The 28,000-nt window shown below is 45.1% G+C and overlaps 1 protein-coding gene and 1 long non-coding RNA gene across 2 annotated transcripts; both read left to right on the forward strand.

The window, feature by feature from the left end:
- The first annotated feature begins 3,426 nt into the window (after positions 1 to 3,426).
- Positions 3,427 to 13,998, forward strand: LOC149525902 (maestro heat-like repeat-containing protein family member 2B). The gene is made up of 8 exons (XM_089778142.1): positions 3,427 to 3,557; positions 5,011 to 5,134; positions 6,533 to 6,642; positions 8,738 to 8,890; positions 10,078 to 10,232; positions 11,751 to 11,913; positions 12,357 to 12,553; positions 13,857 to 13,998. Exons 1-8 carry the CDS (start codon positions 3,441 to 3,443, stop codon positions 13,996 to 13,998), a joined length of 1,161 nt encoding a protein of 386 aa, XP_089634268.1. The 5' UTR covers positions 3,427 to 3,440.
- Positions 13,999 to 24,297: 10,299 nt separating this feature from the next.
- Positions 24,298 to 27,988, forward strand: LOC149525903 (uncharacterized). The gene is made up of 3 exons (XR_016348909.1): positions 24,298 to 24,509; positions 25,483 to 25,548; positions 27,643 to 27,988. It is a non-coding gene; the product is annotated as an uncharacterized LOC149525903 (long non-coding RNA).
- The last annotated feature ends 12 nt before the right edge of the window (positions 27,989 to 28,000 follow it).

The raw sequence follows: 28,000 nt of genomic DNA on the forward strand, positions 1-28,000 counted from the left end.
CTACAAACTGAAACAGGATCCATTCAGATGGGAAATAAGGTCTACCTTTTCAGTGGTGGGATATTAGCCATTCAAACCATTTACCAAGAGTCAAGGTGATCATTTTAAAATCAAGATGGGATTTTTTTCTGAAAGTTCTGCTTTAGGAATTAGTTTGGCAATTTCTAAGGCCTGTGTCATACAGAAGGCCTGACTAGTTGATGACAATCATGCCTTTTGGCCTTGGAATCTATGAATTCCATGAACCTGCTTCAGTCATTGCATATTGCTCCTTTGTATGCCCACCTTCTAACTTTCACCCTCTGTTGTAGAGTCTGAGGCAGCTCTTGGAAGTTTCTGGTGAATATAAGATCCTTCTACCTGAAGGGAAATTTCAAGCCATCTGCAGTGCTCTGCACGACCGGGTGAGGGGAACTTGTTCTTGTATCACTTGAGCTTAAGCACAGCAGATCTGAAGCATATTAAGAATAAACATCTTTTGAATGCTAGTGAAGAGCCCGGAGACCTTCTCATGCCTTATTGGTTTCTGCTGGCTTAAGAATAAGCAGATAGTGGTCTCATTTTATTAGCTAAAATCCAGCTCAGTTTGTAAAGCAATTTTAGCATAAGCCAGTTCTTAGAGGGAGTTAGAGTTATATAGTAAAAACGGATCCCATCCAAATGGGGAGGACCTATCCTGTGACAGGGTGACTTAATTGCAGTCTATAATATCTATGTGGGGAAACATATGTAATAATCTAGCAGAGAAAGGCATAACGTGAGCCAATAACTAGAAAATGAAGCTGGACAAATTCAGACTGCAAATAAGGCCTACATTTTTATGGTGGAATAATTAACCATTTGAACCAGTTACCAAGGGTCAAGTCTTGATTCAATTAGCTCTGCTGCTAAAAACACTTTGAAAGCAGGAACTTCTGTTATCCAGTGTATCGGTCATTGTTTCTGATTCTTGTTGTGCAGTCAGTACCATTTATTTTGGGTTCAGAGCTCTATTTGGTTGGAAAGGTAGGAAGTGAGTGCTTAGAAATTAATTGAGCATCTTCTTTTCAGTTGCTTGTTCTGATTAGTTTTCCTTTGATCACTTCTCTTCTTCCCACAGATCTGTTCTCCAACTCAGCAGCTCATCATGGAAAATCAAATGGAGCTGTGCTATTGTATCCTACTGCTAGGTAGGGGAAGAGACTCCAAATTACACAGTCGTTTCCTTGTAACTTCCTTCTTTTGTAGGTGTGGTAAGAATGAGCTTTCAGTTGTTAGTGAGGATGTGATTTCTTCCTTTGCAGCCCGTTCTTCTCCTGATGACCTCATAGCATATCTGCACTCGCAGCTGAAGATTGAGAATGAGACTGTTCGTGTGGCATCCCTGAATCTGCTCACAGCTATTATTGGTGCTGACTGTAAGTAACACAGGAGTAACTGTGACTGCTGCGATCATCGCCGTCGTGCTGGGGGTTGAGTTGGGGACATCCAGAGCTAAAAGCATGAGCTGCTATAGGTTGATCTAAAGAACCAAGGCTTTGCAGGCATGGTAGGGCTATAACATACTCATGATCTCTGCAAACGGGGCACAGAGGATCTGTAACACAGGGGCGGATATAGGGCAGGGCGAGCGGGGTGGCCGCCCCGGGTCCCGCGCTTCAAAAAGCCCCGCGCACGCGCCGTGGTGCCACCGTGCATGAGCATGGCGTCACTGTGCATGCGCCGTGGCAAAGGGGGGGCCCCGCGGAATTATGCTGCCCGGGGCCCCGCAAAACGGTCATCTGCCCCTGCTGCAACACATAGAGTCATATAGTCATAGATTATTAGAACTGGAAGGGACCTTGAGAGGTTATCAAGTCCAGTCCCCTGCCCTCATGGCAGGACCAAGCACTGTCTAGATCACCCCTGATAGGTGTCTATCCAATCTGCTCTTAAGTATTTCCAGTGGTGGAGATTCCAAAACTTCCCTGGGCAATTTTTCACAGTGTTTAACCAACCTAACAGTTGGGACGTTTTTCCTAATGTCCAACCTAAACCTCCCTTGCTGCAATTTAAGCCCATTGTTTCTTGTCCTATCATCAGAGGCCAAAGAGAACAATTTTTCTCCCTTCTCCTTGTGACACCCTTTTAGATGCATGCTCACCAGAGGGTTGGAAATTCACTAAAGGGACCCAGTGCTGCTCTAAGTTACTCCCATGTGGTCACGCAGAAATCAACAGGGTTAATTAAGTGCTGAATGTAGCCTAAAATATTTTCAAGGTACAAATACAAATGTAATCTTGTGGCGGATGCATGTTAATAATAATGAGATAAAAACAAAATAGTACTCCTGACTGAATAAGTATTAGACACTCTAGAATAGATTCCGAATTCTGCTATACTGGTGGTAAACACAGACTAACTTCACTGACCTCCATTTGTCTAACTCTCTTACAATATTTCCATCAGGATAGTATGATGGTGCTATTTACAGAAGTGGAAATACTTCAGACTTAGACTGGTGTAACTGAGATCAGAGTCTGGTCCTATATTTTCCCCGCTGATTCTGTATATGAGTGAAGCTTGGTAGCACTCTTAAATAGGGCACAGGACACATTCTAATGTGGAGCATGAGTGTTTGGAACAAAGATATACTATATTGCACACTTCTCCTTATCTTTCAGTGCCTGAGACAAGAGTTAGAAAGTTTCTGATTGTGAAGGCAGTGCAATCTGCTCTCAGTGATCAGAGTGCTAAGGTAAGATTGTGTGTGGAATAGTGGTATTGCTGTTAATATCTGGGAAGTATTTCACTCAGTGGAGAGTCTGGCAATGAGACACATTTTTAGGCTGAGATTATTAATAGGGTTTCAATTAATCACAGTTAACTAAAAATTAATGTGATTAAAAATGGAAATTTATTAAATATTTTTGTGGTTTTTTACATTTTCAAATATATTGATTTCAATTACAACACAATGACAAGTGTGTACTATGCACTTTATATTATTTTTATAACAAACATTTGCATTGTAAAAATGACAAAAGAAATAATATTTTTCAATTCATCTCATAGAAGTGATGTAGAGCAATCTCTTTAGCGTGAAAATGCAACTTACAAATGTAGATATTTTTTGTTAACCGTAACGAAACAATGTAAAACTTTAGAGTCTACAAGTCCATTCAGACCTACTTCTTGTTCAGCCAGACACTAAGACAAACAAGTTTGTTTACATTTATAGGAGAAAATGCTGCCTTTTTCCGAATTACAGTGTCACCTGAAAGTGAAAACTGGCATTTGCATGGTACTTCTGTAGCCAGTGTTGCAAGGAATTTACATAACAGATGTGTTAATCATTTGTACTTCAGCCACTATTCCAAAGAGATAAAAGCAAAAGCAAAAGGACTCTCATATCCTGTCTCATATTGCATGCAGAAGAGATAATAATAACTCGTGCATAATCTCTACCCTTGCAGGTGAGGATGGCAGCTCTCCATTTTGTCCTGAAGCTGCTCAGTTCAGGAAGTGTGGAGAATTGTGCAGCAGGGGATATGGTCGCCTATGTATTCAGAGAGCTCGATGTGTCCACCAGAAATCTGGTAAGGAGAGTTCTTAACGCTTAGGACTCAGTTCTGCCATTCTGGCATGCTGATTGTTCCCCTTGACTTCAGTGGGAGCTTTGGATGCTCAAGGATGCAGCTGGACTGAAGGATTAGAGCTAGAATCTGATCAGTGATATTCGTGTAAAGCCAGGGTAATGCCCCTGACTTCAGTGGCATTATTTTGGATTTACACAAGTGGAACAGAGACCAGAATCTGATTCTGGATATTTACATCTGACAGTGCGACCTACATTCCTTAGACCTCGGGCAAGTCAGTGAAAATTCTGACAACACAATCTTTCAGTGAAATGCTCTTGTATAAGGAAGCACATCTTTTTTATAAATAGACTCTTGATACAATTGCAGTGCCGCTTGTTAAGTTATTGTGGTCACACATAGGTTGCCTGTGTCAGTGTCATAGATGCATTCCTATACTCTCAGGCTGTTAAAGTTGAAGCAAAATGCAGGACAATGTAGCACTTTAAAGACTAACAAGATGGTTTATTAGATGATGAGCTTTCGTGGGCCAGACCCACTTCCTGATCTGAGGAAGTGGGTCTGGCCCACGAAATCTCATCATCTAATAAACCATCTTAAAAAAAAATAAAAATAAATAAATCTTGTTAGTCTTTAAAGTGCTACATTGTCCTGCATTTGCTTCAGCTACCCCAGACTAACACAGCTACATTTCTATCGCTGTTAAAGTTGAATTTCTATTTCTATTTAATCAGATAAGAACATAAAACATGAATGGCCATTCTGGATCCCCCAGACAAATGGTTCATGTAGCCTGTCTTCTGACAGTGGTGGATGTTATATGCATCAGAGGGAACAAACAGAACAAGGCAATTGTTGAGTGATCTCTCCCCTGTTGTCCAGTCCCAGCCCCAGCCCCAGGCAGTCAGAGATATAGGGACACCCATATCATGCATCTCTGATCATCTTATATGGCTCTATCATACCCACCTGTAAGCATCTCTTTTCTAAGATGAATGGTCCCAGTCCTTTTAACTTCTCCTTGTATGACTTGTCCCATATCCCATATCATTTTTGTTGCTTTTCTCTGAACTTTTTCCAATTATAACCTAACTTTATTTAAGTTGGAGGACTACAATTGCTTGCAATATTCAAGGTGTGGGTGTACCATGGATTTGAAACAGTGGCATGATGATATTTATCATATTATTATTCATCCCTTTTCCTAGTGGTTCCTAACATACCATTAGCATTTTTAACTGCAGCTCATGTTGAACAGATGTTTTTAGAGGACTATCCACAATGACTCTGAGATTTTTCTTGAGTGCTACAGCTAATTTAGACCCCATCAATTTGCATGTACAACAAGGATTATGTTTTCCAATGTGCCGTACCCAGGTACAGTAATGGAGTTCACAATAAGGAAGGCAAATAATAGCCGGAGAACTTTCATTCTTCATTCTTTTAAAATTAGCCTCAGGAAACTTTTCATCACATTGGATCTCTGATTGGGCTGTTAGCACCATATACCTGTGCTTCAGTTACGACATCGCGTCAGAGGGTGGTTGACTGTATCAACTGTCTTCTCAATATACAAGGTGAGGAGACCATGAGCAGGTGTAAGTAACTCTTCACTTTCTTTCATTGTTGTAATGACCATTTTTTCCATCTGTAATTCTTTCTGTCTTGTTAGCGACACTTATATAACAGAACGATTGGGGCCTTGTAAGTACATTGCTGGAAGAGAACTGCACAAATAATAAATAATCTGCAAATATTAGAGGGTGGACAAAATACAGCACACAGGCCAGATCTGCCCTTCTCCCCAGAATTTCTGTCTGGAGCGCTCAGCTGATTAGCAAGCATGCCAGCAGCATGTGTTCAGCTGCCCCTCTCCGACCTTGCTCCATCCTATCTGCTGCTAGTGGTGTGTGGAGGGGAGGTGAGCAGGGAGACGTGCAGAAGTCAGGGTGACCCCTTTGCCCCTGTCATCATCTCTGCAGAGCAGAGTTTGGGGAGAGGGACACATACAGTAGTGCTGCTCCAGTCTGAAGTATGGTGAGTAACGGAGTGCCTATCTAAAGAGGCACTGTTTCTAAGATTTCTCTGGCAGCCAGCATGTCCCTCTCTCTCTCTCTCTCTCTCTCTCACACACACACACACACACACATTGTCTCACACACACTCTCTCCCCCGCCATATGCCCATATGCCCCCGCTCTGCAGAGTGGGGTGGGGAGAGGGAGATGACAGAGCAGGACAGCTTTCCCTTAAAGAGACAGTTCATGATTTAGAAGTGAGCGAAGATCCTGGGTTTCCTACCTAAGCTTTTGGTCAGCCCCATCTCTTTTACAATGAGAGTTCAGTGGAGGGATTCTCCTCCAAATCAGAACCTCAGATCAATCTACATGAGTTGTGCTTGACTATGAGATTAGATTTAAATACTGAGAGCAGAGTGGCTACTGAAACCAGATATACAGAGAAAGATGCTCCACACAGAATACAGTGCCTGTTTAATCCTGTATGAATCACAATGAATCACATGCCATTACTGTTAACTTTCAGACATAGGGGCTACGTCTAGACTACATCCCTTTTTCGGAGGGATAAGGGATCTTTCGGAAAAGGCTTAATTTTCTGCAAGATCAGCATCTAGACTGGCGCTTTTCTCCGGCAAAGCTCCGTGCCGAAAAAAGCTGCAGCCATTTTTATGCTAATGAAGCAGGGGAGATTTAAATCCCCGCTTCATTAGCAATTGCGATACGTCTAATTTACATCCCTTTTCCGAAAAAGGGATGTAGTCTAGACATAGCCTGACGGTAAAATTCTGACTCCGTTAAAGTCAATAAGAATTTCGTCATTGGCTTTAGTGGGGCCAAAATTTCACACACAGCTGGTAATAACATACCCCATAGATCCTCCTGTATGATTATCTATGGATCAGAGGTTCAGTTTTATTTAATGTTGCCATACTTTTTCTCCTTTTCTCTATCCTAGGTCAGTGCACTAACCTGGGGTCAGCAGAGGAGGAGCTGAGTTGTCTCCGTGAGGCACTAACAACTCCAGACCCTGAGGCTCTGTTTCAAGCATCTTCCAAAATGGCTAAGGTAACAAACACTAGGTGACTGTCCTAGTGGCTGTGCACCATTCATTTTCCCTTGTCCAGAGGACTGGAAAAGGGCAAATATAGTGCCCATCTATAAAAAGGGAAATAAGAACAACCCAGGAAACTACAGACCAGTTAGTTTAACTTCTGTGCCTGGGAAGATAATGGAGCAAGTAATTAAGGAAATCGTCTGTAAACACTTGGAAAGTGGCAAGGTGATAGGGAACAGCCAGCCTGGATTTGTAAAGAACAAATCATGTCAAACCAATCTGATAGTTTTCTTTGATAGGATAACGAGTCTTGTGGATAAGGGAGAAGCGGTGGATGTGGTATACCTAGACTTTAGTAAGGCATTTGATACAGTCTCGCATGATATTCTTATCAATAAACTAGGTAAATACAACTTAGATGGGGCTACTATAAGGTGGGTGCATAACTGGCTGGATAACCATACTCAGAGAGTAGTTATTAATGGTTCACAATCCTGCTGGAAAGGCATAACAAGTGGGGTTCCACAGGGGTCTGTTTTGGGACCGGCTTTGTTCAATATCTTCATCAACAATTTAGATATTGATATAGAAAGTACGCTTATTAAGTTTGCAGATGATACCAAGCTGGGAGGGGTTGCGACTAATCTGCAGGATAGGGTCACTAATTCAAAATGACTTGGACAAATTGGAGAAATGGTCTGAGGTAAATAGGATGAAGTTTAAGACAAATGCCAAGTTCTCCACTTAGGAAGGAACAATCAGTTTCATACATACAGAATGGGAAGCGACTGTCTGGGAAGGAGTACGGCAGAAAGGGATCTAGGGGTTATAGTGGACCACAAGTTGAATATGAGTCAGCAGTGTGATGCCGTTGCAAAGAAAGCAAACATAATTCTGAGATGCATTAACAGGGGTGTTGTGAGCAAGACATGAGAAGTCATTCTTCCGCTCTACTCTGCGCTGGTTAGGCCTCAATTGGAGTATTGTGTTCAGTTCTGAGCACCGCATTTCAAGAAAGATGTGGAGAAATTGGAGAGGGTCCAGAGAAGAGCAACGAGAATGATGAAAGGTCTAGAGAACATGACCTATGAGAGAAGGCTGAAGGAATTAGGTTTGTTTAGTTTAGAAAAGAGAAGATCGAGGGGGAACATGATAGCAGTTTTCAGATATCTAAAAGGGTGCCATAAGGAGGAGGGAGAAAACTTGTTCATCTTGGCCTATGGGGGTAGAACAAGAAGCAATGGGCTTAAACTGAAGCAAGGGAGATTTAGATTGGACATTAGGAAAAAGTTCCTAATTGTCAGGGTAGTCAAACACTGGAATAAATTGCCCAGGGAGGTTGTGGAATCTCCATTTCTGGAGATATTTAAGAGTAGGTTAGATAAATGTCTATCAGGGATGGTCTAGACAGTATTTGATCCTGCCATGAGGGCAGGGGATTGGACTCGATGAACTCTCAAGGTCCCTTCCAGTCCTAGTATTCTATGATTCTGTGATTGTTTTATGCTTTTGTGATGTCTTTCCACACTTGGAGCGAGCTATGGGAGTGAGGCATTCATGGGTAATCAGTAACATGCTTTTCATAGGTATATGCTATGAATGCCATGTAAAAAACAAACAGATTCCAGACAGTTGCATGAACATGCCCATGCATGTGCGCGCGCACATCCATCCATCCATCCATCCATCCAGGGGGAAAATATGTGAGCGGGACATCAAGCTGAGAAACCAGTCTTGGCACCTTGTGTGTTTACCTGAACCTATATTTGTGTGCATGCATCTCTTTGCATATTTTTATATTTTGTGAAAAGATGTCATGTACATAATAGAATATAAACTGGAAATTTACATCCTGTTTGTCCCATACAATGTTGTGCTAACTGTACAACCTAAGATCTAACCTGATATTATTAGTGTAGAATAGAGATGTGGTAGCTAGAAAGATTAGAGAGAAAATTTTAATTGCAACTGCCTTGCCAGATATGAGCCCAATTAGCAATTTGCTGATGAATACATTATTTTCCAATACAGCTCTTAGGCCTCCTTTCTTAAAAGTACTGGAGCCGACTATCATTGCAATCTTTCCTGTTTTTGATCTGTCCACAGGTGGTTAGTAAGTACTTTCCCTCTGAACAAGCCACAGATTTTATTGAGGCCATACTGGATGGTATGCTGTCTGCTAGCCCCTCCTGTGCCACAGCAGCCGGTCTGTGGATGAAGATCATCCTGAAGGAGTGTGGAGGTGCCATGCTGGATGAGGTAAAATAGAAGCTGGAGAGGTTTTTCTGGCTAACCTGCAGGCTTTCAGATCTTTGCCATCATTTGCAGTGAACACAAGTCTTGCTGTTTCTCCCCCTGGGATTGGAAGTTAATTCCATCTGTGTTCCTATCCTGAGTCAGGCAATGGGGGAATCAACAGCAGAAGACAGAGATAATCTAACGGTACATCTGCACTAGCTCGTTAGTTCGAGCTCGGGAGTGTAATGAGGGCAAGCGGAGTTGCAAATGAAGCCCGAGATTTAAATATCCCGGGCTTCATTTGCATGTTCCCTGGCGCCACCATTTTTAAATCCCCCTTACTCCAAACTCCGTGCCCGCGGCTACATGCGGCATGGACTAGGTAGTTCAAATTAAAGATCCTAATTCGAACTACCGTTACTCCTCATGGAATTAGGATCTTTAATTAGAACTACCTACTCCGTGCCGCGTGTAGCCGCGGGCACGGAGTTCAGATTAAGGAGGATTTTAAAATGGCAGCACCCGGGAACATGCAAATGAAGCCTGGGATATTTAAATCCTGGGCTTCATTTGCAACTCTGCTTGCCCTCATTACCCTACCTAGCTCGAACTAACGAGCTAGTGTAGCCGTACCCCAAGGGAAAAGGAAGATGCTTGATTATTTGTCTATCTTGTTGTCACAGTTTCCAGCCATGAAAGGCTTGGAAAAATTAGACTCCGAGTAAAATGCAAAAAGAGAATATCTGGCCCCAAGAGACAAGCTAAGTGAACTACATCTTAGGGCCTCAGATAATGAGGGGTCTCTAAAAATACCCCCAAATTACTAGTTTTTACTTGCCTCTTTGCCTATGTACAGATAGATAGATAGATAGATAGATAGATAGATAGATAACTTTATTATTTCTATTTTCATTGTCCTTTCTGTTAGAATAATACATGTTTTTTTGGAAATGCAATGAGGCCTCTTTAACTTGACATAGCTTAGGGCCTCAGCATGTCTTAACCCGGTGTTGCAGCCAGGTATGGGCAGAGATATGCATAATGTTTGTGGGTTAAATCTATGCAGCCATGTCTAAATACTTGTTTTTTGAAGGGAGGATTTTCTACAAGAACAGCAAATTGCTAAACGACTAAATAAACGTTTTGGCTCTGCAGAATGAATGGAGAGAATGGAAAAGGGACATTTTTTCTGGTTTTATTCTGTCCAGGTGCCAGATATCCTGAGTAGAATATATAATTATATGCCTACCATCAAGCAGGGTAGCTTGAGGCAGTTCCTGGTGGAGGCAGTGTCCATTCTTGCTCACCATCACCTAGAGGCAGTGATCTTCAGCCTCCTCATCAAACCTCTGCCGATGGACAGGTATATACTGCTCCTTACAGTGTTCATTTTGGTAACCATGGATCCCACGGCTTCACTGGAAGATGTAAGGCTTCATTTAAGCCACAGACAGTTTGAGATAATTCCTAAAGGTTAATAGCTTGGGTCTTTCTGCAGAAAGGTCCAAGACCATGTCAAGGTGGGTGCAGGGAGAAATTAAGTTTCATTCTGTTTCCATTAATTAATAGTTGCTTTGGCATCCTAAAGACTTCCCTTTACTGGCATCACTGGAGTGGACTTTTGCCTCTCCAGACCCCTGAACTAACATCACCCTGGAAATTGCCAGTGACTGTTCGTTTTCTGGTAGCATGAAAGCTTCAAATCCAAATTCCTGGCTGATTAGCAAGGATAGGGCACCAGGCTTTTGGTATCAGGAAGGGTATGGCTGCTGGAATGGAGTTGTCATTCTTGGTACTTAAAGACAGGGCGGTAAGCATATCTATCATTTCATTCAAACATCCCTAGCTGAATTATCAGTCATCTGTGCTGGAATCTAAGAACATAAGAACAGCTGTAGTGGGTCAGACCAAATGTCCATCTAGCCCAGGATCCTGTCTTCAGACAGTGGCCAATGCCAGGTGCCCCATAGGGAGTGAACAGAACATGCCCATTCTGGCAAATAGAGGCCAGGGAATGCCATTTGTGAAGAGGTCATGGGCTAGCCACAAATATTTGTTCTCATAGTTGTACATCCAGTTAGTAGGAAGATCATTTTTCTTTCTTCAACTTGTCTCCCAGGCCCTAGATCTTTGGGCATCACATGCTCATGATTCCATATCTACTGAGAAGTAGGAAAACAGGAACTGTGATTAGAGCTCTGTGTCCTTTCCTTCTGAAGTCTAGCATTAATGGTTATGGTGCAGTAAGGCTAAGGTTGTGTCTATACAGCACCCTAAACTTGAAATAAGATGCACAATTTGCACTCCGCAAATTGCGTATCATATTTTGCATAGCCTATTTTGAAATGTGGCGCTTCTACACAGCACCAAATGTCGAAATAATGTGCTATTTCAAGCCATCCCTTATCCCTCATGCAACAAAGTTTCTTGGGATGGCAAAATAGTGTGCCCATTATTTTGAAAAATATTTCAAAATAACGGGCTGCTTGTGTAAATGTGGGGTAGCTATTTCGGGATACCTCCAGGATCCCAAAATAGTCATGCACTGTAGAAATGTAACCTGAAATGTAACTTAACTTAGTTCTGTAACTAGAAACTCAATATGTAAAACATGAGGACCATATAAGGAGGACAGCACTCTGAACTTGCTCATCATAGGCAGGGCTTGACAAATAATACAATCTACTCATCCATGGCGTGTAGATTGTAACCTGGAAGAGCCGGGTTCGGGCGATTTGTGCATGCGCAGATCGCCGGACAGTGCGGCTGGTGAGCCCTGATCATAGTCAAGGAGAAAATGTGTTCTTTACTTGAATATGATGCATATAGTCAGAGCCACAAAAGTCTCCAGGGGTCACATATAACTTCTGTTAAATTGCAGTGACACCACTGAGCTGTGGAGATCTCTGGGGAAAGATCCCTTGCTCGCCCCTCAAGTCCTGAAGGTCCTAATAGAAAGAATAAAGACTCCAACAAGCCAAGAAGGAAGCATGACCTCAGAGACAGAAACTGACCTGCATTTAGCAGCTGCTGAACCTCTCACAGTAAGTTAGACGACAGACATGTATTTCTCTGCCTTGTGACAAACATGCTGATGGAAAGCTAGATGAGTGGTATAATATTGTCATATGGGCACTTCTTTTCTGAAGTACTGTTTCCTGGATTCCAGCTGTGCTTTCTGTGGAACAACAGATGGCAGATTTAGAGTATGTGGCTGATTCACTTAATAATATCTGGCAATTAGAAAGTCTTTGAATCAGATTTCTTACAGTGCTTTGCAAATGTTTTGTGCAACTCATAACATGCCTTGATAGGTCGTACACATTTTTACAGATATGGGACGCTAAGGCACACATGGAGTGAATTGCTCTCGGTCATTCATCAAGTTAGTGACAGGAGTGAGAATTTAGTCCAGCAGGTATCAGAAGGGGAGAGAGTGTGATAGTGTTAGGAAGAGACCTCTTCTTTTACCATGCTCTCCTTTCAGGCAACATGTGCCATCTTTGAAGTGGTGTCAGCATTGCAGTTGAGCAAAACTGTGCAGGAGCTGTTCCCGGAGTTGTTCACTGTTCTTCTGCAGCAGATCAGCCAAACCCTAGGACAAAAGATGCCTTTGCCCAGGATGAGCAGCCGAAAGAGGTTATTTAGAAAAGGACAACAACTACGTGAGGGCAACCCTTGCAGGTAATTAGAAGAAAGGGAGCAAAACAAAGAGAATCCCAGTCCATTTGTGTGACACTCCCCAGGAGTTCTCAGGGTTATGAGGCACCTTACCATCACCTGCTTTTAATATGAGAAAGTCTTGTTTGTGCTTGCTATAGGTCAGTTCCCTGAAACCACCAAGCTCTGGCAACACAAACACTACTATCTAGGCCTCCTCAGGCCTCAGTCTCTTTGTCCTCTCTTTCTGACTACAACTTAGAGAATCTCTATCAACGGATTCTCCTCTAAGAGAAGTCTCCCTGCGATTTACGTGCATCTCTCCACGAATCGGCTTTCCCCCATCTCTTAGTTTAAAAACTGCTCTACGGCCTTTTTAATGTTTAGTGCCAGTAGTCTGGTTCCACCCTGGTTTAGGTGGAGGCCATCCTTCCTGTATAGGCTCCCCCTCTCCCAAAAGTGTCCCCAGTTCTTGATAAATCCAAACCCCTCTTCCCCACACCATCGTCTCATCCACGCATTGAGACTCTGAAGCTTTGCCTGCTTAGCTGGTCCTGCGCGTGGAACTGGAAGCATTTCCAAGAATGCCACCATAGAGGTCCTGGATTTCAGTCTCTTTCCTAGCAACCTAAATTTGGCCTCCAGGACATCTCTCCTACCCTTCCCTATGTCATTGAGACCTACATGTACCACGACCACCGGCTCCTCCACAGCACTACACATAAGTCTATCTAGATGCCTCTAGCATTTTGTCTCTTTTGCTCTCTGTTTCCCTCAAACAGTCCTGTGGATGTCCCTTTAGGCAGATTCCTTATTAATGGGATAATAGGTTTGTTGATTCTATAGCCCCACTCTAGCCAGGCAATCAGGTACATTTCTATCCAATTAGGCTTTCTCTGGGGAAGCTAATTAGTACTAGTAGTTACCAGAGTGCTGACCCCAAGTACAAGCTCTCAGCACCCTGTCACATCTCGCTGGACATAGGGCCCCAAAATATCCATTAGTGATCACTAATCTCTCTGTGTCCCAGCTTTTGGGGTCTGGTTGTGTATTTTTTCCATATTACTGTACTGTGCTAGTGCCCATACACCTTGCAGATAGGAGAAAGTGACTGCAAAATATTGTCCATAGCAACACTAGTAATATGAGATGTATGAGACTGAAATACCTCCTGGAATTAAGTCCTTCCAAAAACAGTGGTCCCCAGGACACTGTCAATGGATGAACTGTCAATGAACAACAGACCTGACAAGTAACTGGGGTTTCCTGACTGCTTAGGCTGTGCCTTTCTATTGGTTACTACAGTTCTGTGCCTCTTTTCCCCCAGGCGTTCTATTGAAGCATTAGAGGCTGTGCTTCTCAAGGCTATGAATGAGAAGCTGATAAGAACTCTCTGGAAGCAGAAAACTTGGATGCTTCTTGAAAATCTGCAGACTCACCATGAGGGGGTGTGTTTGCTGGTGAGGTAAGAGATCTAGGAGACAGCACTTCATCCTCAGGGATCGGCAACAAATAGAGTGACTGACAGGGAACTTTCAGGTATAGCTTTGTGCGGGGTGCCCTGGGTGAGAAACACAGAGCTTCCATGCGTAGGTTTTAGAGTTGTATGGTCATAGCAGCTAAGCTATTGAAGTGCACAGTCTGCCCCATAAGTGGTTCCTTTTGTCTTCCAGGGTTCTGCAAAGATCTGGCCTAATAACAGTGGAGATCATACAGAGCCTCCTTCCCTGGGTAAATTCCCCATCAGAAAACCAGCGAGTCACCAGCACAGCTTTCTTTGCTCAGGTATGAGCAGTTCCACCATTAGGCTGTTATCTGTTGTTTACCTTTCTCTGAGGAATTGTACAGTTCAGTTCATAGGAATTAATTTTAGATAGTAGAATGTGTCCTTTATAAGGAAATCTCATAAGGAACTTCATTACACCTTTCTTAATCATTTTCTCTTTGTTATTTTTGGGGCCTATACCAGCCTAGCCTAGCTGCCTATTCTAGTTGGTGGTTAAGAGAGAGTGAGAAAGATATAGATAGGCTACGTCTACATTGGCAAGATTTTGCGCAAATAGGGTATGTCTACACTACAGCACTAATTCGAATTAACTTAATTCAAATTAGTTAATTTGAAATAAGCTAATTCGAATGAGTGCATTTAGACCTAAAAACTAATTCGAATGAGCATTTTGCTAATTCGAAATAGCATGTCCACATTGAGTGGACCCTGAACCGAAGTTAAGGCTGGCCAGAACCAGTGCCGTCAGGGCATCAGGTTAGGACTTAAGGTGTGGAGCTGCTTCCTCAGGCTAGCCGAGGGCTGTGCTTAAAAGGACCTGACCCCCACCCCGGACAGACAGTTCTCAGGATTCCCCGCTTGCATGTCTAACTCGATGGGGACATCAAAGCAGTCCTGTCTTGGAGTGCCCTGAATGCCCACACTCGGCACATTTCAGCACTCGACCATCAGCCCGTCTGCACTTGCCGCAGGCTGCCATCCAGGGGAGGTCAATCAGGGGGCTATCAGGATCCAGGAGGCCCTACAGGAAAGCTTCCACCCCGAGGAGCCCGCAGAGCCACCCCAGTCCTCCCCATCGGGGGCTCGTGCCCCATTCCTCTCTCACCTCCTTCCACTTACCCTTCCCGAGCCCCTTCTTCCTGATGTAAAAAATAAAGGACACGTGTTCAAAAATAGAAACTCTCTTTATTTAACAAAACTGGGGGTGGGAGGGATTAACCTCTGGGGGACTGGGAAAAGAAGGTGGGAGAGGGGAAGAAAGAGGGTGGGAGAGGGGAGGTGGAAACCTGGGAGGAGGGAGCTGCAAGGGGGAAGCCAGGGGAAGAAGGAGGAGGGGAAGTATAAACCTATGGTACGCCATATCTTCAGAACTGTGTACAGATGTGGTCTTCTCACCTCAAAAAAGATATGGCCTTGGAAAGGGTTCAGAAAAGGGCAAGTACAATGATTAGGGGTTTGGAACAGGTCCCATATGAAGAGAGGCTAAAGAGACTGGGACTTTTCAGCTTAGAAAAGAGGAGACTGAGGGGGGATATGATAGAGGTCTATAAAATCATGAGTGGTGTGGAGAGGGTGCATAAAGAAAAGTTCTTCATTAGTTCCCATAATATAAGGACTAGAGGACACCAAATGAAATGAATGGACATCAGGTTTAAAACTAATAAAAGAAAGTTCTTCTTCACACAAAGTTCTTCTTATAGTCAACCTGTGGAACTCCTTGCCACAGGAGGCTGTGAAGCCTAGAACTATAACAGAGTTTAAAGAGAAGTTAGATAAATTCATGGAGGTTGGGTCCGTGGAGTGCTATTAGCCAGGGGGTAGGAATGGTGTCCCTGGCCTCTGTTTGTGGAAGGCTGAAGATGGATGGCACGAGACAAATGGCTTGGTCATTGTCTTCGGTCCATCCCCTCTGGGGTACCTGGTGTTGGCCGCTGTCGGCAGACAGGCTACTGGACTAGATGGACCTTTGGTCTGACCCAGTACGGCCATTCTTATGTTCTTATGTTCTAAGCGCAGGGCTCAGGGTCGGGGGGTCTCACTGGAACAACTTGATTTTCATGCAAACCTGCTCCTGGGTTTGGATGTGGCCTTTGGTGGCCAGGCTGGCAGCTATCCTGCCCTAGACGGCTGCATTCCTGTGCCTAGTGTGGAGGTCGTGGACGCTGGAGGCCTCCCCCCCAAACCTCGATAATGTCCATGATCTCCGCACTAGACCAGGCGGGCGCCTGCCTCTCGTGGCCCTGGGCAGGCTCCTAGAAGCCGCCAGCCTGGTCCTGGGAAGAGGCGGAGGGCTGGGTGGCAGCGGGTGGCTGGCTCATGCCATGCCAGGTGCAGGGTCTGCTGGCTGGGTGCTGGCAGGCTTGCCACTGGCACAGGCACTGTAGCCAGACCATGCCCCTTTAAGGGCTCTGGGGCTGGGAGAGGGGCAGAAAAGTTTCCCTGGTTTGGCCCAGAGTGGCCATCAGGGCAACATGATTAGAGTTAGCCTCCAACTAGTTCGAATTAAGTGGCTACACAGCCCTTAATTTGAACTACTTAATTCGAACGAGGCGTTACTCCTCGTAGAATGAGGTTTACTAGTTCGAATTAAGCGCTCCGCTAGTTCGATTTAAATTCGAACTAGCAGTTTGTATGTATAGCCGCTATTAAAGTTAATTCGAACTAACGGCTGTTAGTTCGAATTAACTTTATAGGGTAGACATACCCATACTTGTAACGCAAGAGTTTTTGCGTTAGAATATTTGCGCAAGAGAGAGTCTACACTGGCATGTGCTGTTGCGCTAAGAGGCGCTTTTGTGCAAAATCATCCGTGCCAGTGTAGACGCTCTCTTGCGCAAGAAAGCTCCGATGGCCATTTTAGCCATTGGGCTTTCTTGCACAAGAAATTAATGTGGCCTGTCTACACTGGCCTCTTGCGCAAGAACAGTTGCACAGGAGGGCTTTTTCCTGAGCGGGAGCATCATAGTTTTTGCGCAAGAAGCACTGATTTTAGACATTAGAATGTCAGTGTTCTTGCGCAAGAACTCCCCGCCAGTGTAGACAGGCAGCTGCTTTTGCGCAAAATCATGCCAATGTAGATGTAGCCATAGAATTTGAGTTACTAGACCTTTTCTGACAATTCCTAGGGCTAATACTAACCAACAGCTCCTGATTTTGGCCTAGCTCAGCAAATCTTCTAAATGAATCTAGTGTCCTAATACTATAAAATAAGCAACATACAAATACATTAACATCTATCTTAGATTCGCATTAATGTAGAATAATAGATTCATAGAACATTCGAACTGGAAGGGATCTTGAGAGGTCTTCGAGTCCAATCCCCAGCCATCACGGCAGGACCAAGCACAGTCTAGATCATCCCTGACAGGTGTTTGTCTAACCTGCTCTTAAATATTTCTAGTGATGCAAATTCCACAACCTCCGGAGGCAATTTATTGCAGGGTTTAACCACCCTGACAGGCAGGACGTTTTTCCTGCTGTCCAACCTAAACTTCCCTTGATGTAATTTAAGCTCATTGCTTCTTATCCTATCCTTAGAGGCCAAGGAGAACAATTTTTCTCCATCTTCCTTAAAACATCCTTTTAGAAACTTGTATTATCTGAGTACTTCAAAATGATAATGTAGTATCTGAGTGCCTCAAAACTCTTTAAAAGTATGTATCCCTACAATACCCCTGTGAGGCAGGGAAACACTATTAGTCCCATTTTGCAAACAGGAAACTGATGCACAGAAGGCCTAAGTGACTTGCCCAACATCATCTAGGAAGTCTTTGAGGGTGCAGGAAATTGAACTGGAACCTCCTAAGTCCTAGGCTGCTAACTACTGGAGCATCCTCCCTCTCTACAGCCTTGCTATAACGTCTGTGTCATATTTCACATTTACGCTAAGTCGCTATTTTAGAGGCTCATCTGGTGGTTCTAGGAATCTGTTTGTGCCCCAAAATCTTTCTACACCCCACCTAGGAAAGGAGTCACAAACGTGGGTTTTCAAGGTCTGCCTAGAGAGGCCTCATGAAAGCTGCCAGCTGGCTCAGATATATGGAGCTACAGGGCTTTATTAGGTCAGTTCCTTTCAGGAAGTGGAGGGCCAAGAAAGGATGCTATTCTCTGGCCAAACCAATTCACAGGGGTTTATTTCAGGCAGCATTTTCTGAAGCTGAATTTGCAGAGAGAGAGTCCTTACGAGCCTTAAACATATAATTAGAGGGAGAAACTGAAAGTGGCCCCATAGGAAGAACCCAAGGAAAAAGTAGCAATGAACTGAAATGAAGCAATGACTCGCTGCTATTTCTAGGTTGGAACCAAGAGTAGTGGGCAGGCCCAGGTTCCCCAGTGGCATAAACCCGATGAAGGGGACAGGGCTTATGGAGAGGTTGAACAAAGAACAGAATATAAAGGGTCCAGAGTTGGGGCTGAAGACCCTAGTGAGGGCAACAGGACCTAAAAGGCATTTGTTTGGACTTTGGGACTTGGCCAGAGGGCTGAGCCATGGAAGAAGACTCACTAAGATCGACTGGCAGGATGCACCTGGGCGAGAAAAGGATTGTGGTATCAAATGCAGTCACTGAGAGGCTCTCAAGGGATGAGCAATCACCCATTATAGTGCCTAAAAGGAAAAATCCATGTTTTTAACACAGTACTCATTCATATAGAATAATAAATTACAGTCTATTACGTGTCTCCTCAAATTATAGTCGCTATCTTAATGAACATATTAGAGCTAATGGACATGTTGATTTTATTTCAGCTAATGACTGATCCCATACTCAGGGAGAAGAAGTTGCTTAAGTGTGTCTTACACATCTTAGAAGAAAGGTTACAGGACAATAACTGGATTGTCCGTCGAATGGCTGTAAGAGGCCTGGGAAATGTAGTCTATGGGGCACCTGAGAAGGTAAGATAGAATACTGAATACAATGCAGCATAACTAGAGAAACTAAAGGAAACAATTGCTCAGGATTTACAGAGGCCATGCACAATGCACTAGGCCAACTTCTGCTCTCTCATACCCCTGTAACCTCTTTGCAGTCAATACACAGCAGGTTGGTTCCCTTGGTAAGCTGGGCATAAGGAAACAATATGTACTTAATATGATCATATGTAAATGTATACTCCTAGGAATGAAGAGTGTAGGCCATACTTCCAAGATGAGAGATTCTATTCCAGGAAACAGAGACACTAAAAAACTCAAATCATGATAGATAATCAGCTGAACGTAAGCGCCCAGTACAAAGCTGTGACCAAAAGAGCTGAGGTGATCCTCGGAGGCATAGACAGAGGAATTCTGAATAAGAATAAAGAAGTTATTTTACCTCTGCTTATGGCACTGGTGTGAGAACTGTTAGAATACTATGTCAGGATCATGCCTGCAATTCAAGAAGGATGCTGATAAATTGGAGAAGAGTCACAAGAATTTTCAAAGGGCTAGAAAATGTGCCTTTAGATTCAATGGGGGGGAGGGGGGAGAGGAATGAAGCTAAACTAATTCAGACTGATAGTAAGGCATACATTTTAATGGTAATTTTAATCATTGGAACCATTTACCAAGGGTTGTGGTGGGTTCTCTATCAGTAGCAACTTTAAAAACAAGATGGGCTGTTTTTCTAAAAGAGGTGCTCTAGTCAAACAGACATTATTTTGGGGAGGTTCTGTGTTGCGAAGGAGGTCACAATGGTCCCTTTTGGCCTTCAAATCTAAGTAATTAGAAATCTAATAGGATTACATAGGTGTAATATGGCACAGAGTTTGGCTTATTGTAGCTAGTACCTGATGTAAAATATAGCTATAGGTCACTAGGGGGCAGATGAAATTCCCACTGCTTCATAATTGCTAAAAAAACATATTAGAAATGTGGTTAGTGGAAAGTGTTTTTTAATGTCATATGTCTGAACAGGTGAAAAAGTACAAGAAGTTTCTTCTGGAGACACTGATCAGGACTTTAGAAGACACTTACAGTTTTGAAATCACTGTCGAATGCATGAAGGCACTGGCCAAAGTCCTGAAAGAGCTGAAAGGGAAGGACATAGGTTCTTCCTTCAGAGACCTCACCATACAGATCCGGAAGTACTTCGATAATGTACGTGAACAGAAGCCTTCAACCCCAGTTCAGCTGACATTGATGAGGCTCCATTTACAATGCATGATGTGTCCTCACTGGGCATTGTTCATGTCAGAATGAAGTGATTTTAGGCCTTAGGGAAGAGATGTGTTTTATGGCGGAGCAGAGAATTAAGAAAATGAGGATGCCATCCCTGCTCCTTCAGTCTCACCCTTCTGTTCATCTTTATTTCCAATGAGAATGGCAAAGGAAGTATGAATACTAGATTAGGTAGCTGCATAACAAGGAAAATGGGCATACAGGGTGTAATAGACTGTTTTGGGCCTGCTCCATACGATTTTTATGTCACCTGGTTGAAATTATTCCATTTTGCAGAGAAGTTTGAGATTTCAAATTTTGGTTTTGTTCCTATTTGGGGGACACACCCCCCCAGCCCAAATTTCAAATCTCTTTGTGAAACAGTAATACTATTCTCAACCCAGCTCTACTGGGAGCCTTGCCTGAGGGCAGTCTACTGGCAGACTATGCTGGAGACAGGGAACCTGGAAACACTGGGAATTAGAGGTGCCAGGGTACACATTTCCTGGCTCCTTGTCAGCCTGCCAGACAGGCTGTTCTGAAGGTGAGGGCCAGGAAGCCCAAGATCTCAGTTAGCCTGCTAGATGGGTCACCAAGAAGCTGACCAAGTACCCCTACTTGGCTTCTGGAAGAATTTTGTCAAAATTGAACTGTCTTCAAAGTATTTTGAAGAATCAACACATTTGGCCCAAACTTGATTAATTCCAGTTCTTCTAAACTTCTGTAGTTGGAATCACTCTACTCTAATGTAGAAGAGACAGCTGTGCTAGATACATGATGTGGTTATCTCTTCGTTACCAACCTGTGTGGCTTTCTTGGCTATAGAAGGACAACACTCTTCGTGCATTGGCCTTTGTCCTGTTTGGTATCCTGGCCGGCTCTGCAAAGAGAAAATGGAAGGACTATTTTGCCAAGCAGGTTAGACAGAGCTGGGTCACGCTTCTGCTGCACCTGCAAGATCCAAGCCCTGAAGTTTCAATGGTAAGAATGACAGTGACTTAATTACTAAGCAAAAAGAATCTTCCTCCTGATGCCAGGGGAGCTCTGCTAGTCCTTCCTGCAGTGGAGACCTAAATTCTTCCCTCAGTTCATTGCCCTCCTTTGGAGTCAATCCCAGACAGGCTGGTCCTTAGCAGCCAGGGTTGTCTCACTGGAGTTCAGGATAGGTCATGGGTCTGATCCCAAGAGTTCATTCCTGCCTATCTCTGCACCCCACGTTCCTGCCTCCCCACAACAGAGGAAAGATCACAGCTATGCCTAGTGAAGCAGCTTTCATAGCTACATCTGTTCTGAAAAAACATTGCTGCTATCTCCAGTTTTCAGTATTATAAAATCATAGAACCATAGGTTCCCTAGGTAACCCATTCCAGTGCTTCACCACCTTCCTAGTAAAATAGTTTTTCCGAATATCCAACCTAGACCTCCCCCACTGTAGCTTGAGACCATTGCTCCTCATTCAGTCATCTAGTACCACTGAGAACAGCCTCTCTCCATCCTCTTTGAAATCCCCCTTCAGGTAGTTAAAGCCTTCTATCAAAGCTCCCCTCACTCTTCTCTTCTGAAGACTAAATAATCCCAAATCCCTCAGCCTCTCCTTGTAAATCATGTGTTCCAGCCTCCTCATCATTTTTGTTGCCTCCGTTGGACTTTCTCCAATGTATCAACATTTTTTAAGTAATGGGGTGCCCAGAATTGGATGCAATACTCCAGAAGTAGAATCCCTTTCCCCCTATTAAAGTCATGCTGGCATATTTTCTGTCTATTACTTCAGGGGAATCCCTTTTATTCTTGGGGTAGATGAGCAGTCAAGGACATGAGTTCCATTTGAATGAGCACAATACGTGTTATGGAACAATTCACTGGTGCAACCCTCTTTTTCAGGAGTGCAGAGCTACATTTCATCTCTGTGCCCCATTTTTGGGACTGAAGAGGCTCCAAACTATACTTAATGAGCATCTTAGTTGGAGAACCGAGCTGAACCCTGAGGAGCTCCAGATGGATATCTGCAGACACCTTGTGAGTGACCTATAGAATTATATGAGATTATTGACAGCATAGGCTTGTGATGTAGAAGCAGGGGGAATGTGTGATGGGCAATGTAAGTATCTATGGGTATGTCTACGCTACAAAGTTAGTTTGAACTAACGGACGTTAGTTCGAACTAACTTTCATAGGCGCTACACTAGCGCTCCGTTAGTTTGAATTTAATTCGAACTAGCGGAGCGCTTAGTTCGAACTAGGTAATCCTCATTCCACGAGGATTAAGCCTAGTTCAAACTTACTAGTTCGAATTAAGGGCTGTGTAGCCCCTTAATGCGAACTAGTGGGAGGCTAGCCCTCCCCAGGTTTCCCTGGTGGCCACTCGGGCCAACACCAGGGAAACTCTATGCCCCCCTCCCGGCCCCGGACCCCTTAAAGGGGCACGGGATGGCTACGGTGCCCGTGCCAGGTGCAAGCCTGCCAGCACCCAGCCAGCAGACCCTGCACCTGGTGCGGATCGAGCCACCCACCCGATGCCCCCCAGCCCTCCCCCTCTTCCCGGGACCAGGCTGGCGGGTCCTGGGAGCTTGCCCGGGACCGCAAAAGGCGGGCTCCCTCCTGGGCTAGTGCGGACATCGTGGACCTCGTCCACGATCTCCGCACTAGGCACAGGAAGGTGGCCGGCTAGGGCAGGAGAGCTGCCAGCCTGGCCACCCAGGAGCAGGAGTGCATGAAAATCAAGGTGGTCCACTGAGACCCCCCCGACCCTGAGCCCTGAGCATACAATGGCCATCCTGGGTCAGACCAAAGGTTCATCTATCCCGTAGCCTGTCTGCTGACAGCGGCCAACCCTAGGGACCCTGGAGGGGATGGACCGAAGACAGTGACCAAGCCATTTGTCTCGTGCCATCCCTCTCCAGCCTTCCACAAACTTTGGGCAGGGACACCTCTCCTACCCCCTGGATACTACCACTCCATGGACCCAACCTCCACGGCTTGATCTCACTTCCCTTTAAACTCTGTTCTAGTTGTAGCCTTCACAGCCTCCTACAGCAAGGAGTTCCACAGGTTGACTCTGTGCTTTGTGAAGAACAACTTTCTGTTACTAGTTTGAAGCCTGTTACCCATTCCTTTCCTTTGGTGTCCTCTAGTCCTTCTTTATGGGAACTAATGAAGAACTTTTCTGTATGCACCCTCTCCACCCAACTCCTGGTTTTAGAGACCTCTATCCTGTCCCCCCTCCGTCTCCTCTTTTCTAAGCTGAACAGTCCCAGTCTCTTTAGCCTCTCTTCATATGGGACCTGTTCCCAACCCCTGATCATTTTAGTTGCCCTCCCCTCTTCCACCCTCTCTCTTCCCCTCTCCCACCCGCTTTTCCCAGTCTCCCCCAGTTTTGTTCAATAAAGACAGATTCCATTTTTGAACACAATTGTCCTTTATTTTGTACATCAAGAAGAGGGGCTAGGGAAGGGCAAGGGGAAGGAGTTGAGGGAGTAATGGGGTACGCGCCCCCGATGGGGAGGACTGGGCTGGCTCTGCGGGCTTTTGGGGTGGAAGCTCTCCTGCAGCCCCCCAATTGCCCCATCTCCCCAGATGGCAGGCTGCGGCAAGTGCAGCCGGTCTGATGGCCAAGTGCTGTGATGTGCCCAGTGTGGGTACTCCGGGCACTCCAAGCCAAGACTGCTTTGCAAGCGGGGCACCCCTGAGAACTGTCTGTCCGGGGTGGGGGTTGGGACCCTTTAAGCACAGCCCTCGGCTAGCCTGAGAAAGCATCTCCACGCTCTAAGTCCTCCTCTGATGCCCTGCCGGCACTGCTTCCGGCCATCCTTAAGCCCGGTTCAGGGTCCACTTAATGTGGACATGCTAGTTCGAATTAGTACAATGCTAATTCGAACTAGTTTTTTAGTCTAGATCCGTTAGTTTGAATTAGCTTAGTTCGAATTAAGTAATTCGAACTAAGTTAGTTCGAATTAACGTTGGAGTGTAGACGTACCCTATTAGAGTGGGATACAGGACTGAGGGTGAGAGGAATGTAAATCTGCCATAGATTCCCACTTTCCCCACTTCTACACAGCCTCCTGTCCTTTCTTTTATTTACTTGTTTAAATTAAAAAAAAAGTCTGAGTGAATCCAATAACTGACAGCAGTGGCAAGAGGAACACACACTGTTTACTTGTGGTTTGTAAAGGCATGTGTTGGCAGTCAAAGGGCATTTCTAGCCAGAGAGAGCTCATGTGTCCCTGATTTTCTCTAGGCCAAAGAGAAGGCTGAGCTACTGGAGAACTTTTACAAAAGCACCATCAGATACTTCCGCAGCAGCTGGGAAGAGATCCGGGCAGTTGCAGCCAAGTTAGCTGGTGAGAGAAAGTGTGCCGTGTCCCTTTTGGTATTCCCTTTGAGGTAGACAGAAAAAGTCCCTGTGTGCAGCACTGAGCTACTATTAATCTCTCCGTGCTGTGACTTCTCATGCATAAATGGAGATGTTAATGTTCTCCTACTTCTCCAGTGTGGTGTTAGGAGGAATTTGTAATTTGCAATAGAATGCTTTGAGATGGCGCAGTCATTTAGTAGCAGAGGCTGGCACACTGTCACGTAGGGTATGTTTATTCTCCGATCAAACTAGTGTGCTAAAAGTAGAGTAGCTGTGGCAGGAGTAGCAGGAGGGGTTAACTATTCCAAGGATGAGCCCATCCAAACCCAAAAGTCTGTTCTCAAGGTGGCTAGCTCCTCCGACTGCTTCTGTCATCTTACCTGCACTCTATTTTTAGTAGTCAGAGTTAGTGTGGACTCAAACTATAGACCTAAGCTCAGTGTTGTTCACTGTTCCTTACTGGTGCTTCATCACTGGGAGGTAGGCAGCCCACCGCCACACAGTGCCTGCTGTTGCAGGTTCCTGATTGCCTTGCCCAGGAAGCACTAGATTCCTCCCCTTTGGCCCTGTGCCATCCTTTCCTTAGCACACCCATGCAAGCCAGGCAAGCATTGTGGCCTAATTAATTTATCCAGGTGAGATCCTTGCTTAGTACGCACTTATTCCTGGCCCCAGCCCCTTTGTTCACACCACTAGATTAATACACTATCCTAGTATATCTCCAATAACTGACAGCAGTGGCAAGAGGAACATAGATTGTTTAAAGCAAATGAGGTTTTATGTAAACATTCTTAATTTTTTTCTCTTATTCTCTTCAGTGTGGATGCTAAACTTTTCTAGTATTGTCTTGCCTACAGCTCACCTTAGACTCACAATAGAAGCCAAAGGGCCAATGTTATCACCTTGCACTTAACAAGAGAAGGTTTTTTATTGATGTTTATTTTACACTGCTTATTTAGGCATCATCCTGGAACATACGGACACCAAGAATATGAAATGGCTGGACATGGAACATCTGTTGACCTGTAAGTAACAAATACAGGTGAAATCCTATTCATTAGTGAGTTATAAAGAAATTTAGCTGACAAGCAAGCAGTAACTGATACCACAGGTGTGAAGTGCATCAGCCACACATCAAAGGACAGATTCAGCTTTAGTCTGCTCTGAAAGAGGTACGTCTACACTACAGCGTTAATTCAAGTTAACTTAATTCGAAATAGATAATTTGAAATAAGCTAATTCGAATTATGCATCTATACACAAAACCTATTTCAAAATAGCATTTTGTTATTTTGAAATAGCGCGTCCACACTGAGTGGACCCTGAACCGAAGTTCAGGCTGGCCGGAACCAGTGCTGGCAGGGCATCAGGTTAGGACATAGTGTGTGGGGCTGCTGCCTCAGGCTAACTGAGCTCCGTGCTTCACGGGACCCTACCCCCACCCCGAACAGACAGTTCTTGGGTTCCCCGCTCGCTTGTCTACCCCGATGAGGGACAGCAAAGCAGTCCTGTCTTGGAGTGCCCTGAGTGCCTGCACTCGGGACACCACAGCGCTCGGCCACATGGAGCCAGAGCTGCCCCTGGGCACACCGGTGCGTCTCGTAGGGTTGTTGCCATCAGCCCAGCTGCACTTGCTGCAGGCTACCGTCCGGGGAGTCCATCGGGGGGCTGTCAGGATCCAGGAGGCCCTGCAGGAGAGTGTCCACCCCGAGGAGCCCTCAGAGCCACCCCGGTCCTCCCCACCGGGGGCTCGTGCCCCATTCCTCCCTCACGTCCATCTACTTACTCCTCCCTAGCCTCCCTTCCTGATGTCAAATAAAAGACATGTATGTTCAAAAATAGAAACTGGGTTTATTGAACAACAGGGTGAACCTCTGGGGAGACTGGGAAAAGGAGGTGGGAGAGAGGAACAGAGTGGGTGGGAGAGGGGAGGGTGAAACCTGGGAGGAGGAAGTTGGAAGGGAGAAGCAAAGGGAAGAAAGGAGAAGGGAAGATCAGGGCCCAAGGTTGGGGGTCTCACCGCACCAACTTGATTGTCATGCAAACCTGCTCCTGGGTTCGCATGTGGCCTTTGGTGGCCAGGCTGGCAGCTATCCTGCCATTGACGGCCGTGTTCCTCTGTCTAGTGCGGAGATCATGGATGCTGGGGCATCCCTCCCAAACCTGAATAAGGTCCATGATCTCCACCCTGGACCAGGAAGGCACCCGCCTTCTCCAGCCCCTGTCAGGCTCCTGGGTGCTGGCAGACTGCTCCTGAGGAGCAGTGGAGGGTTGGCTGCCAGTGCCTTGCTGGCTCACGTTTTGTGGCTACTGGCTCAGGGGCCCCGGTGGCCACTGCTGGCTCTTGGCTGGTAGGCTTGGATCTGGCACGGGCCAGGGTCTATTCCTTTAATGGCTCTGGGGCCAGGGGGAGAGGAGAGGAAGTTTTCCTGGTTGTGCCCAGAGTGGCCACCAGGGCTCCCTGGGAAGGGCTGGAGGCCCCCTATTTTGAATTAATTGTCTACACAGCACTTAATTTGAAATAGCTATTTCAAATTTGGTGTTACTCCTCGTAGAATGAGGTTTACCAAATTTGAATTAAGCGCTCTGCTATTTCGAATTAATTTCGAAATAGCGGTTTGCATGTATAGATGCTATTAAAGTTAATTCAAAATAACAGCTGTTATTTTGAATTAACTTTGTGGTGTAGACGTACCTGGAGGAAACTGCAGCCAGTGTGATATAAGTCAGTGCATCTCCTGGCTATCCTGGCAATGCCTCTTCCCAACCTGTGTGATCCACTCTTTGGGCTCCATCGGCTCCCTGGGAGCCACTTTTTGCTACCCCAAACTCCACACCATCAGATTTATTTCTGTCAGGAGATGTAAAATAACTTAAAAGCAGAAGCTACTGAGTCAATGGAGCACCTTCCAATTGGATGAGTTTCTGGTAGGGTCAGGGTCTCCCCTCTCCCCCCTCCTCCATCTCAGTTTGGAGCTTGGAAGGATCCCAATGGAGGAACCTAAAGCTTTGTTTGTACAGAGAGCTGCTGTAGCTTGGTACTCACTGGTACTAAATCTCCAGCTACTGCAGGCATAGGTGACTATATGAAAAGTGAGTCATATTCTCTGTAATTCCAGCTCTCCAGGTCCTACAGAATGACCCAAGTCCCATTGTCCAGCTGGTGGCAACTCAGGTCCTAAGAGACATCTGACCTGGATGAGTGCTCGGGGAATGAAGCACAGACAAATAGAACGAAGAGCTCCTGCTACCTTGTCACATCCATTGCTTCAGTGGGGATTTCTGGAGAACAATGTGCTCTGTCTGTGCCAGCTTCTGTTTCAGCTTGGTGGTATGCGGCCAGCTACAGTGACTGAACGATATATCTGCTAGCTCTCTATGGGGTAAGGGAGTAGTATAAGGGCCCTACCATCAATCAAACATTAGCTCCGCCCCCTGAATCCGGAAGTTCCCCCCCCCCCCCGACTCCCCGGAAGT

Source organism: Pelodiscus sinensis, chromosome 1, assembly GCF_052426305.1.
Source record: "Pelodiscus sinensis isolate ZL-2025 chromosome 1, ASM5242630v1, whole genome shotgun sequence".
In the NCBI taxonomy this organism is placed as follows: Eukaryota; Metazoa; Chordata; order Testudines; family Trionychidae; genus Pelodiscus; species Pelodiscus sinensis.